This window comes from Alexandromys fortis, unplaced genomic scaffold (assembly GCF_014885135.2).
Source record: "Alexandromys fortis isolate MF-2015 unplaced genomic scaffold, M_Fortis_MF-2015_v1.1 scaffold_131, whole genome shotgun sequence".
NCBI classification, from domain to species: domain Eukaryota; kingdom Metazoa; phylum Chordata; class Mammalia; order Rodentia; family Cricetidae; genus Alexandromys; species Alexandromys fortis.
This window is the reverse complement of record NW_026068023.1, coordinates 912,201-925,721: the sequence shown is the minus strand read 5'-3', so window position 1 is coordinate 925,721 and position 13,521 is coordinate 912,201. Positions and strand designations below refer to the sequence as shown.

General features: G+C 40.0%; 1 protein-coding gene across 2 annotated transcripts in view; it reads right to left on the bottom strand.

Annotated features, from left to right (window-relative positions):
* Window positions 1-4,235: 4,235 nt before the first annotated feature.
* Window positions 4,236-13,521, bottom strand: part of Ift57 (intraflagellar transport 57) — a 55,507-nt gene continuing 46,221 nt past the window's right edge. For both annotated transcript variants that reach the window (XM_050163442.1, XM_050163441.1), the window contains 5 exons: window positions 10,148-10,219; window positions 9,079-9,210; window positions 7,359-7,421; window positions 5,711-5,777; window positions 4,236-4,603 (listed from right to left, as the gene is read on the bottom strand). In XM_050163442.1, the coding sequence (XP_050019399.1) occupies window positions 4,425-4,603; window positions 5,711-5,777; window positions 7,359-7,421; window positions 9,079-9,210; window positions 10,148-10,219 (513 nt within the window). In that variant the 3' untranslated portion in view covers window positions 4,236-4,424. The remainder of the gene's footprint in view (window positions 4,604-5,710; window positions 5,778-7,358; window positions 7,422-9,078; window positions 9,211-10,147; window positions 10,220-13,521) is intronic.

Sequence of the window (13,521 nt, the reverse complement as noted above, 5' to 3'; positions counted from 1 at the left end):
CAGGGCCACATATCTGCCTTCTAAAATTCTATTATAATATTGTTTTAAAAAATATAACATGGAAGGTGGAATTGTTAGGACTTCAGTCGGTGGCCTTATGTATAATATCCTTGTATTTTGCCACTGAATTATAGTACTGTCTCCTGAAGACCTTTCTTACTTGTACACAAAGTTTTAAGAACAACATTGTAATCTTAAGTTGGCCAGCAAATTCCCTACATCTCTGTGCTGTTTCTAATAGGGAGCATGGAATATTTTCATCATCCAGGCTGGGAGCTCTGAGTCAAATCCACAGGTGTCTCATCTTCTTACACGAGCTATTGGAACCGGTGAAGGGATGGAACATGGAACAAGATTGCATACAGTTACCACACCTATTAACACAGGCTCATTCTCTGTGAATTCTTGTGAAAGATGTTCTGACACTATTAAAAAACTATAAAATAATAATAATAATAATACCTAAGCACTACTGGAAAATTTAAGGAAGAGGATGGAAGAGGAAAAAACCTTATTTGAAGTGATCAAGTCTTTGTTCTGCTTGGCCAGTGGCAAATACAACTTAACTTTGTTTCACTCAGTGAACTACAGAATTTCGATGGAAGGCCGCACTGTTTTAATACATTGGACATTTGAATGCCGGAGAGGCTGACAAGTTGCCTGAAGCCTGTATCACCTATAAGAACTACTACTTCAGATTTGTAAGAAAGTTGAGAGAGTCTGATTTCTACATCTCCCTCCCCAGATTCTCAAGATGTTAACAATTTATCATAATTTCCATTGTTTTTAGTGAAAGCCTTTAATGATCAGTTAACAATATCATGTCACAGTGAAATTCAGAACAATCCTAGGCACCTGCTGGGAAGACTCGAGGAACAGAATCCAAAGTTTCAGGAAAGAAGCATTTTTACTGCTGTTTTTTTGTTGTTGTTGTTTTAAAATTAGCAATGTAGTTGTATATATTAATGGGGTACAGTGTGTGATTTCTGATTTCAACACATGAATACAATGTGCACCGAAATCAAATCAAGGTAACTGGGATTTAAATATTATGTCACGATTTATCACTTCATCTTTCTCTGTACATGCTTAACTACACACACACGTGCACATGCACACACATACAAACCACTTTTCATTCTCTAAACCATTTAAGTTGCTGCCATGACACTTTATACCTAAATCATAGCGTATTATTATGCATAAATTCTTTTCAATAGCCACAGTTCAAATAATCCAACTCAAGAAATTGAGATGCAATTATTTAATCTACAGACCTTACTAAATTTTTTTTCTGTTTTGTCAAAATATACTTTGTAGCTATGGTCCCTATAAACTTCTTGGATTAGGGTCCAATCCAGAACTGCTGTTACATCCAGTTGTCATCATGCCTTTCGTCAGGAACAGTTCCTTGGTCATTATCTCTCATCACCTAACCATCTTTGAAGCATCCAGGCCATTTTGTACAAGTCTCTCCATTGTCTGACATTTCGTTAGTAGATTCAGGTTATGGATCCACAGTAGGACCCACACGAATGTACGCTCTCTCCAGGTTGAAAATGGTATCTGCCCATGGCTGGTGATGCTCACTTTGATCAACTTAATGTAAGTGGTGCGCAGCAGATTTTCTAGTGAAAAACTGACAGGCTTTCTTTGCGTCTTATCTTTCCTACATTAAAACAATGTGGTCACTCCATTTCTGGTCGAACTTCCACCTAGTAGATTCAGCACTCATTGATGATTCTCACCCCAATTAGCTCCCTTGGTAGCTGCCAGCTGGTATTTTTCTACACCCAGCATTCATTTCACACATCAGCCGTTCTATTGTAAGGAGTGCATTCCCATCTCCTCATTTACCCCTCGTCTATTTTTATCTGTATGGCCGGTGCTTATTCTGAAGTTCTAATTCATCACGATGATGCTGAAGCTTCCTCTGAATCTGGCTGTCCATTGGACATTTCCCCATCATTCTTTGAGGACTTTCGTTTACGGCAGAGACAGATATTCTTGGCACATAAATGGTTTCCTTCCCTGTTTGGGAATCAGTTTTCTAAAAGGACTGGTTTTATTTTTAATTTTTTTTTTCTAAGTAGAAAATTTAGACATACATCCTTGTAGTTGGTCAGTCACTGCCTCCAGACCCTTGCAGAGAACGTAAGCGGGAAACGGGGGTTGGGGAGATAGTTCTGTGGGTAAATTGCTTGTGCCAGCATGAACATCCCTAGCACCTAACACAAAGTCTGGTGTGGCCCAATGTGTCTGCAAACCCAGAGCTGGGAGACAGAGGAGACAGGAAGATCCCTGAGGCTCATTGGCTAGTCAGGATATTGGTGACATCCAGGTTCAGTGAGAGACTTTGTCTCAAAATGAAGGTGGAGATCCACGAGGTAGATACCCAGATACCTAATGTTGACCTCTGGAATCCACAACCAAGAATCTCGGCAAGAAGTTCCCAGGGCCAACTGCTATGCTTCCCGTTTTCCACTAGGCTCCTCCACTGAGCACAGGGCTGGAGGACTCTAGATTTTCATAGTGCCTATCTTTCCACTGTGGATTAGTCCTCTTCACAAATCAAATAAACTCTCTTATTTGCCATTGTGTTGACTGTCATCCTCTTGGGTGGTAGTTTATAATAGATACCAACTTTCTCTTATCCAAACTTAGAGAGTTCTAGTGAACACAAAAGATGTGCTGGTGTGTGTGTGTGTGTGTGTTGGGGTTTTTGTCTAGAAAGTAAGTGTTAAGACAAAAATTTAGGGGAGAAAGATATTAGGATTAAAAATGATATTTTAATGTGTTATTCTAAACTATTTTTAAATCAAAATTACTACCAGTGCTTTTTGCTTTTTAAAAATAATGAGACCATTTCTTGCTTTGTGATCCTCTCATCTGTTTTTCTCCCCCAGGTTAAAGACTGCTCTTTCATTTTTCCTTTAGAGAAAGGATCTCATGCATACCTGGCTGGCCTCAAACCCTGACTAAGGTAGTCTAAGACAACCTTAGTCAGGAGGTGGTAGCACATGCCTTTAATCCCAGTACTTGGGAGGAATAGTCAGACGGATCTCTGTGAGCTTGAGACCAGCTTGGTCTACAAGAGCTAGTTCCAGGACATGCTCCAAAGCTACAGAGAAACCCTGTCTCAAAAACAAAACAAAACAAAATAAAATAAAATAAATCAAAACCCCCCAAACCAAAAAAAGATGACCTTGAACTTTTAAAGTTTTCTTTCTTTCTTTTCTTTCTTCCTTCCTTTCCCTTTCCCCTCCTTCCCTCCCTCTCTTCCTTCCTTCTTTTTCTCCTTCCTTCTTTCCCTTCTCTCTTTCTGTGTGTCCATGTGTGCAGCCATGTGGACCATGGTGTTCGTGTGGAGGTTAGAGGACAACTTATAGAACCTGAGAATAAAACTCCAGTTAGCAGGCTTGGCAGCAATGCCTTTACCTACTGAGTCATCTTACAGGTCTATGAGTTTGAACTTGTGCCGCCCTCTTGAGTGCTACATTGTAGGTGTGAGTCACCGACTGGTTCATATAATGCTAAGGATCAAACCCAGGGCTCTGTGCCTCATAGATGAGAACTCTTGTAACCTGAGCTACGGCCTGCCCCCAGCCCCTAAAAGCTGCTCTTCAATATTGCATATTGGCCGATTTATAAATTCTGGCCTAGAAAATTGCTGAGAAAGTTTCCTAAAAAAATAGTGTCGGTACCAGATGCTGATCACGAAGCTCATTATGGCGGGTTCCACAGAACGCTGCTTAGCATAGCTGACTCTACACAAAACGGCAGGATGTAGACACAGGCACACTCATCTTTTTCTTTAGTCCAGAAGCTCAGTCAAATATGGTGGAACTATTACTTAATCAAAGAAAAGTAATAGGTTGTCCATGTCAACATGGACACTGGCTTTATTTTTTGGCTTTGTTTATTTTCAAGTTAAGAAGGTGATAATGAAACTGTAGAGCTGCGGCGGGGAAGTGCGGCTCCCTATGAAGAACTCCACCACCTCGTCTCAGCTCCTCTAATAGATAAGTACTAGTGGGCACTGTAGGAGGCCAGCTCTGGAGGTGACCAGAGGTCACCAGAGGTGACCAGAGGTGCCAGGCTGTGCCAGCAGCCCAGGACATGACAGCAGCAGCGCACACATGACACGCGGTCACACACACAGGAATAGGAAGATAAGGAGCCAGCAAGCAGGAACACGACACGGGCAGTGACAGTGAACGCGACTCTGAACCGGAGAATTTTTAAGTACTTTATTTTAAATACTATATCCATTGTAAAGGCTTTAGCCATCATAATTACCATGATACAATACCTGTGCAAAAATACCCACTGAACATGCTTGAGAGGTATAAATTGGGAATCCATGCAACATTAAAAAATCATTTCATATAAAAAGCAATCAGAAGCATGAAAGCCCGCATGTTTTAATAGAAGCCTATCGCTGACTCTGGGGTAGCAGCCGCGTGCATGTCTCGAGTCATATTGCTCTTCTCCTTCAGCTTGGACTGCAGCAGCGTGTGCTCCACAACACCGATCCTAATGTCCATCTGAACAGTCTCTTGCTTCAGTTTGGTTAGTCTCTGCTTAATCTTCACCAAAGGAGCTGGGGATAAAACCAGCACAGAATAAAAATGTTCACTTGGAGTATCACTTTGTTAGAGAATTGCCTGACATTTTCCCCACTTTGTCTCAAGCCAGAAATAGGGTTAAAAACGCAGCCAGTGACTCGCTGACATTCACACAGATTTGCACTGGTATTTTAAACACCTGAGGCTTTTAGAATGGGAACTGGTTCAATATTAGATGTACTGAGGCTGAATTTTCTAACTTTTCCTAGGAAAAGAAGTGCAAAGTGGGTATGTAAGGAGGTGCTCAACATGGTTTTTCGACAGGAACAGGGAAGAGAATAGTTAGAGGGGGAAGAAAGATACAGCTGAGATACAAACAATGAGCCAGTTGAAAACACTGCCAGAAAATCCCCACATCTTGCCTGCGGAGCATCAGGACCCTAGACAAACTTTCCGACATAAAAAGTCTGGGGCGATGGCCACTGGCCTGGGTCAAACTAAACAGTCTGTAATGGAGGATAATTACGGAGAGATTAATTCTTCTCTATTTGAGCCCTGCTCTGTCAGGACTTCCAAGAAGGAGGGGGGAAGCCTCTAGGGTCATCCCATCTCTATCCTGGTGTCATTTGGGATAATCTTAAGGTCTTTTTGTGCATAAAATGATAAAAACAAAGTAATATATTTTAAAACTCTGTTAGAAGAGAGCAATACTTAAATATTTACCACTCTATCTTTGAGTCATTAGCTTGAATCAATAAAATCTAAATTAAAGTGAAAATATTTTTTCTCAGTTGATTGATAATAAACTTAGTATTTTGAGCATCAGACATCATTTTTGTGCCACGCATCTCTCTTAAAAAAAGTAACAATGGACTATGTTAGATCTGCATGTGCGTGTGTGCAGGTGTGCATGTGCACACATGATTGCACGGATGCGTGGGGGTCAGAGAACAGATTTCAGGAGTTGGCTCTCTCCTCCCATCGTGGCGTCTGAGACAGAACCGAGGCTGCAGGCTAAGGGGCAAGTACAGAAGTGGAGCCGCGCTGCTCACACACAGAGATGCCAGCCGACTGGCACGCCTGTGCAAAGGCCTCCTGGAAAGCGCTTCCTGAGTCCAGCCCCGGAGGAGACGTGTACTCACTGCCGTCTGTCATGCTGCTGCCCTTCTCTTCCATTTCTTGCTTTACCTTTTCTAATTCTTCTGTAACCTTTTATTGAAAAAAAAAAACAAGTTCTGTGAATGCTAAGTTTTAATGAACCTTGAAATTTTTTGAATGCCGTATTGAGGAAAATCAATTTAGATCTAAGGAAATAAAACATTAAGACTATTCAATAAAGACAATGTATGCAGATACACAAAGCTTTTCATTTTTAAAGAACGGCTTATAAAACACCCGCAAATTACTTTCACATTAGCTTCCGCATGCTGCGATATTATAGAGTGAAAATCAAGTTGTTTGCAGTACGAAGCCCTCAGACTGTGCAATTATCACTAGCATTTACCATGCCGCTCTCCAAAAGCGCTTACTAGTAAACACAATGTTACTAGAACCTTGGCTTTCTAGGATCTCTCTTATCTGGAGACCATGTCACCTTTGCTTGTCTAGACCAGTAAGAAAACGCTTATATCCTATGGTGAGATACAAAAATGCTCTATTGCTTTCTCTAAACCAGGAACTCTGAACTCTAAGAGACATGAGCACTATCATAAAGATTTCAGATTAATCTGCTCTTGGTATCAAGATTACACCATTGCAGCCTCTGCGGGCAAAATTCTATGTCAGCAGTATAATCTCTAAAATTATATAGAAAATATAATCTCTAAAACGTGAGAGGTCGTTTTTACATAATCTAGGGCTAGGCTGTAATTACCGTAACCTAGTCGGCTTTTTTTCCATTGTGCCGGTGAGTAAAGTCTTCCCAGGGAATAAAGTGCTCATCCAGGCAAAGCAAATTAATTTCTTCCAGGCACCTGAAACATCACAACTGGGGACAACTACCGACTCCAGAGGACTAAGTGGTCCCTGGACGCCCTTCAAGTGTTCATTTACCCCCCATTAGTGAGCACTTTCTTTCCGAGGAATGTTTTATTTGCTTAGAAACACAACGGGGCTAGAGTCTAAATATTTCTAATGGTATATTTTGAAATAAATATTTCTGAAGCACTCTTCATAAGAGAAACTTAATTTCTACACCAGAACTTATGAAAGTCGTGCTGCCTTGGAACTATAGACAGTCTCACATCTCAGTCTCACACTGGCTCCTAACAACGTTGTCTTTACCTTTGACTCCCATCGTCTCCCGTGTAAAATGAGAATATATATCAGCTCCCTCTTCTCTGCTAAGACCAAGGAAGAAATGCAGCCACGCTGCAAATATTTTAGAAGTCCCTCAGGTGTAGACAGAGCTATCCTCTGGACCACACACCACTAACAGTAATGGCCAACAATGCGCTGTCCATCTAAGAGTCAGATTAACACTGGCTGCAGACTCCTCCCTCGTGCTTTCCCCGCTCTTCTACCATTAATTACTATGTTAAATAAAGATTAGGAAGGTTATCAATGCACTAATAATAAGAGCAAGTTTAATGATTAATTTAATTCAACAACTTTAGACGCCTTAAAAGAACAAGAGAAGGATAATTGTTCACTCGTTAGTGAACTCCTAAAGCTGATGGCTGGACATGGGGAGAGGGGTTCACTGCAATCAGCAGCATTCAGTCAGGGGAGGGCTCGGCTGCCTGGGGCCCAGCTGACAGGTGAGCAGTGCATCAACGTGCTGGTGTGTACCTCAGACAGGAGGCGGGTCCTCTCCGTTACTCCACCATTTCCCTGCTGGTAGCGCTCTCTTGCCTGAGGAGGAGAACACTGTGTTTAGTGACAAATTTCGAGCGGGAGTAGATTACTTAAATATGACCTCTGTGTGTGTGTGGTTTCTGCACGGCATTTTATGGCACCCCCTTATTTGTGAACACATTTGTGAAAGTGACATTTAACTGTAGCCATTTCATGTCCTTATTAATAGGCGCCATGCATTTAAGTGAAGCACTATAAAATGACGAACTACTGCAGCCTTTCCATGCACCTCGCATGGCACAGTTGACAATAAAAACTGTCCTCCACCCTTCCTAAACACTCTGGGAGGGTGACTCTCGGTCAATCTAATTGGTGTGCTATGCAAGAGAAAATTACTTCTAGAAAAAAAAATCAATCAAAGTAGAGTATGAAGTTCAGCAATTAATAAGGATTAATAAAGTGGATGACGGTGCAGCCAACTAGAATATGTTCTTAGGAACTAATCTAGCAATCAATTATTCAATATTAGTGTTAGATACACAGTGCCTTTAACCAGAAGACATTTTTAAAGCAAAAATGCTCATGAATTCATGTGCATATGGGAATAATAGATTCAAAGAGAACATAATAAAAAGTGTAAATTATTTTTGACTTGGTCTTTGGGAACTTCTGAAGACACGAGTTATCTCAAACTTATTTTCATTATTTTTCTACAGTAATTCTTTAAAATGATCATCCACTGACAATTTCATAAGTATATATACAATGTATTCTGATCATTTTTTTACCTTCATTGCCTTCTCCCAGTCCCCACCCTGCTGAACCCCTATTTGCACGTATTCTTACTAGACTAGCTTAGCATCAGGACATACGGGACTGTTCTTATACATTCCCAAAGAACGCTATGGGATTTCCACAGCTGTTTGCAGAAACTAGTGGTTTGGGATTTTATTTTTTGAGCAAAATTCTAAAACGTTGAAAGAATGAAAAACGGGTTTCATTTGATTAATTAAATTGTTTGTCTTTTGCTGGGCGGTGGTGGTGCATGCCTTTAATCCCAGCACTTGGGAGGCAGACACTGGCGGATCTCTGTGAGTTCAAGGCCAATCTAGGCTACAGAGTAAGTTCCAGGACAGTCTTCAGAGCTACACAGAGAAACCCTGTTTTGAAAAATCAAACAAACAAGTAAATAAAATTGTCTCTGTATTCATCTTGCTTTCATGTTCCTAACTATGTAGCTGAACGCCATTGTGCAAGGGCTGTTCCTTCCCTCTGACACATGCAATGCATACTATTCTTTCTCTTGCTCTCACAGTGAATTAGCGACAGACTTCGAAATGAAACATGGCATCCTGACTCTCTCTCTCTCTCAGTTCTAAGTCATGATCACCAGCAGCAAACCTATATATATCTAAATAAAATGAAGAATTGTGTTTAGGGACTCCTCGGGGAATAATCCTTTCTATCACATATGAAACAGAGTTCTCCCACCCCCATCCCCCTAGCTTCAAGTGGGCAGAATGCATTTCTGTCGATGAAGAATTTTAAACATTATATATTCTTTGACCCCTTCACACTTGTTTACAATGTATTTAGATCATATCCACCTCAAGCTCTCCCCCTTTCCCATTTCACAATTTATAAACAAAATACGTTGTTTTAGGGATTAGGGTCATGATTTTGAATAAATCCTTGAAAAGCATTTTGAAGTTACCTCACTCAGCTGGGCCTGGGCCCCACGATATTCTTGAACCAGGTGCTCAAGTTGATTGTTGATGTACTTTTCTCGGCTTCCAATCTTTTCGAGAGTCCGACTAATTTCATTATGGAGCTTATCCAAAAATCCCTAGAAATTCCATGGGATTTTATTAGATAAAGGAACAAATACGTTTTACAAAACTGGTGAAAACAATTTAACTATTCTTCAACCCACTCCACAAATGATCAATCGTGTGTGCAGAAGACGAGAGTTTGAAGCTTCAGCAGCAAGCAATGTTTATGATTAGAAACACTTCAGTCACACCATTTTTATTTTTTTAAGAAGCCAGATGTGATGGTTCAGTTCTGTAATCCAAGCACCCTGGACACTGAAGCAAGAGAACTGCCCTGGGACCCTGTCTCCAGAAAAGAAGAGCCTGGCAGTGTCAGTCACCTCTTGCCCTCATGGACACCAAAACACCTGAAGCTTATGTTATTATAATAAGTTGCATATAAACTTCAAAATCAAAGTAGCCAAGGGATAATATGGCTTTATGAAGTCACAGTTCAAAGCTGATGTGAATATTACAGCTAGAAGTAGAGTCACAGATCTGGACCTGGTCTAGCCTGGGATCCACAGCTTTGCACTTGAGCTTGCTTCTTTGTGGCATTCTCTAAAGATCCCACTTCTGCCAGGGCAACAAGCCTGGGAGAGCTACAAGTCCCAGCCATTGTCAGTCTAGGGTGCATGCAATATTGGTAATCAGGAGAAAGACAGATATGTGTCTAAAACATCTATTAGATACATATGTGCAACATGTGCTATCTATCTATCTGTCTGTCTGTCTGTGTGTGTATAAAATACAAATGGATTACAGGAGCGTACTACCATGACTGACCATAAATAGTTTTTACATAAGTAGCTTGATTTATTTGGTGTAAGCACTGGGCCGTGAAGATGTAATGCTGTATATATGATTACTCACCCCCTGAGAGATGAGGATTGTGTCTGCTCTCCTTTCAGACTCTACCACAGTAGATCAGGTGAGTAAATCACGTTGGTTTGTCTCAAGTGATTCACATACCTTGGTTTCCTTTAGAGCTGATTCAATTCCACTTTTGTGCTGGTGCATTTGGTCAACATGGATCCTCCAATCCTATTAGTACAAGCACACATAGAAACAAAGTAAAAGAGGCCACACTTTCTCCCTTGCCCGGTCTGTTGTGAAGTTGTGCTCTTTATCCCGGTAAATGTCTCGGTAACTGTCCCGGTAAATGTCCCGGTAACTCGATAGCTGTCCTATTTCAGGTGGCAGAGTCCTATATGCAATTCGCAATCAAGAATGGAAAGAAGCACGTGGGGGGCACTCTCGGAGAAAATGTCCTAAGTAAATGTAAATTATTTTATGTGTTCACATAGTGATATCTGATAATTTGAATATAAATTATTCCTGCACTGCTGGTGGTTAATATTTATGACTACCTATCAAAATGAAAGAAAATCTAATTATTAGCAAAGAAATACTTGCTTAAGCAGTAACGATTATGTTTGCCAGAAGCAACTCTCAACTCTTTCCTCAAATATCATGTATCAAAGATTAGTTTGTCTCCTGAAAATGAAAATAAGCTTCTTCTTCAGGAAGACTTCTGAATATTGCCCTTAATAAAGAAAGTCTATACTGATTGCTGGAGCCTAATGCTACAGGCTTTATTTTAAATTGATGTCAGCTGTGTAATCCCCTAAAACACTTCAGTTTATATCATTATAAGGAAACACTTTATATGACTTCAGACATATCAATCTGGAGAGGTAAACTGAAGTAAATGATGGGACTAGGCTATTCTCAATCCCATAAGTCTGTTTGCATAAACTGACAGGCTTGTTTGTGCTAGCCACAGAATTTCCTGAAGAAATACTTGTGAATAGTTCACTGCGCTGACTTTTCCACTTTGAAACACGCCCATAGCAACAGGGTGTACAAATGTTTTGGCACTTCAAGCATACCAAATATCAACTTATATTTAAGCCGCAGGGAACCTCAAAAAGCATCTAATCTCACATTCACCACCTCACAGAATAACAGGTAGAGGCCTGGCTACAGAAGAGGGCAAGGTGGAGAACACTCCCATAGCAGTGTAACTTCCTGCTTGACACATACTGCCAGTTCAGTTCAAAAACTGTCACCTGACCCTAGTGAGGACTGCAAAACAGCACAAACAAGCACTGTCCTTTCCTGGATCTTTCTGCCTCATTAACAAAACATCATAAAATACAAAGGCTGGAAAGGTCCTTCAAGGTTATCTCCTTACCCACTTATCAATTAGGTAGCTCAACATTTTCATTTTATGGCTCAAAGACCTCTTTCTCACCCAAGTCTGACTGTGCTATCTGATAAAGGACAAGGCCCTTCCCACTCAGCAGCCAGCACTGGAGAAGTGGGTGCAGGAGCAGGAGCTGGGCGCTCAGTCAGTCCAGATGACACCTCCACGGAGAAGAATGCGCCTGATGAGCGGCATTATTCATTACAACAATGGCAGCGCAAATTAGACTCGAAGGGGGTTGTCTGGGAGGAGTTTGGGAGGGAGTAAATATAATTAAAACATATTATATGAAATTATCAAAGAACAAACAACAATTTAAAAGAGAAACTATGATCTAACACGTTCCCAAATTATTCATATACCTTGGCTCCAAAAATGCTTTTAGAAGTCTTAATGAATACAAAGATTAAATATTTACACGTCTTTCTCTCCACCTATCACTCTATTTCTGTCTTTGTATACAAATAAATGTATACAGAAACACACACACACACACTCACTTTTATCGATCACACACGGTCCTGATTTATTACAATGGAAACATTTAAGATATTTTATGGTCTCATTTTTCTGTTCAGAATTACATGCACAAATATAGTACTGCAAGCATTGCCATTCAAAATGGCTTGAGAGTGGCAACAACACGTGACTCTCCATGTTAATTATGATACTTACATTGATATAAAACTCTGGAGCTAGAGTTCTTATGGAGCCTAAGTAACATCTCAATGGGATATACAAGAGAAGAGGAAGGTAGGATGAATGAGAAACACAAACAAGAAAAACAAAAGGAACATATCAGTGTAGGCTGGCTCAAGTCTAAAACACAAAATTCTGGAGGGGAAGGTAGAAAGGACTGATCATCAAGAAATCAAACTGAAGAGGTCGAGTAAATTGCTCCAGAGCTTTGTTCTTAACAAGTAAGAAGTGTGGTTTTTACCACGTGGACAGTGGCCTGTTATTAAATGTCGGTTTGAATTTTCAAGTCAAGCCTGGGCTTTGAAGAAGGACCCACTAGAAAAACAAGATTCTGAAGAGTGGGAGGAGACCTGTCAGGAGGCTGTGCAGTGGTCCAGCTCACACAGGTCTGAAAGGAAGAGCGGGATACATCCAAAGGATCTGCGGAGTCACGACAGCCAGAACATCCTTACCTGGGAAAGTGTGAGGACTGGGTGGCTGGAATGGAGGTGGGGAGGAAAAAGATAATCTTGCTGGGTTCTAGATTGACAGATAAATGGAATAGGGACCAGTGCAACACGTAGCAAGAACAGGACAGAGTGGGGTAGCTAAAAATGGCAAGGAATTGGGTTTGGTCTTACTAAATTTCTCTAATTTTTATAGGCAATTAAAGTACAACACTAGTCATGATTTAGAATTATCTTCCAGAAAAATCCAAATAAATATCTTATTAAAATATCCAAGGACACATCTCCTGATGAACACTGCTTTTAACGAAAACAAACAAACCTTTAAAATATTCTTATCTTTTAATCCAGAAACTTTAACTCCAGAAAGTATTTCTACCACAAATTGGAAATACACATAGATTCATGCACATGTTTTCTGTTAAAGCACCAGAAAATAATATTCCTAATTTTGTATAATTCATTCTACCATTTTAAACAATTCACACGGTATAGAATGATTCTTAAAAACTTCAAAGCTAAGCAGAACTCAGCAATACACTGTTCAGAGATACACACAGGTAAAAATACCCAGAAAAACAAGAAAGGAAGCTAAGAATAGTCCACAGACTTGGGGATGGTAGTTACCATGGATGGGGAAGGAAGAGATACAGAGAAACACACAGGTAACTTCAGGGTGCTCCAAACTCAAACCAGAAAAAAGACTGGTTTTATTTTTGAGATTTGAAACTCTGTATTTTACATTACATATATATTAAAATGTGTTAAATGCTAAGTTCTTTTTTATTTAATGATCAGCAAAATGTATGCTTAATAGCATACAGATAATAGAAAATACAGTTCCCCAAAACTAGGCATTTAAATTATGAAAAGTTAGTAATATGTTTAATATGTATATGTATATTATAAATGTGCTTGTATGTTTTTACATTAACACATAGGTTTGAATATAGAACAATTTTTATAATTATTCTTTATAATTATAGTTTATA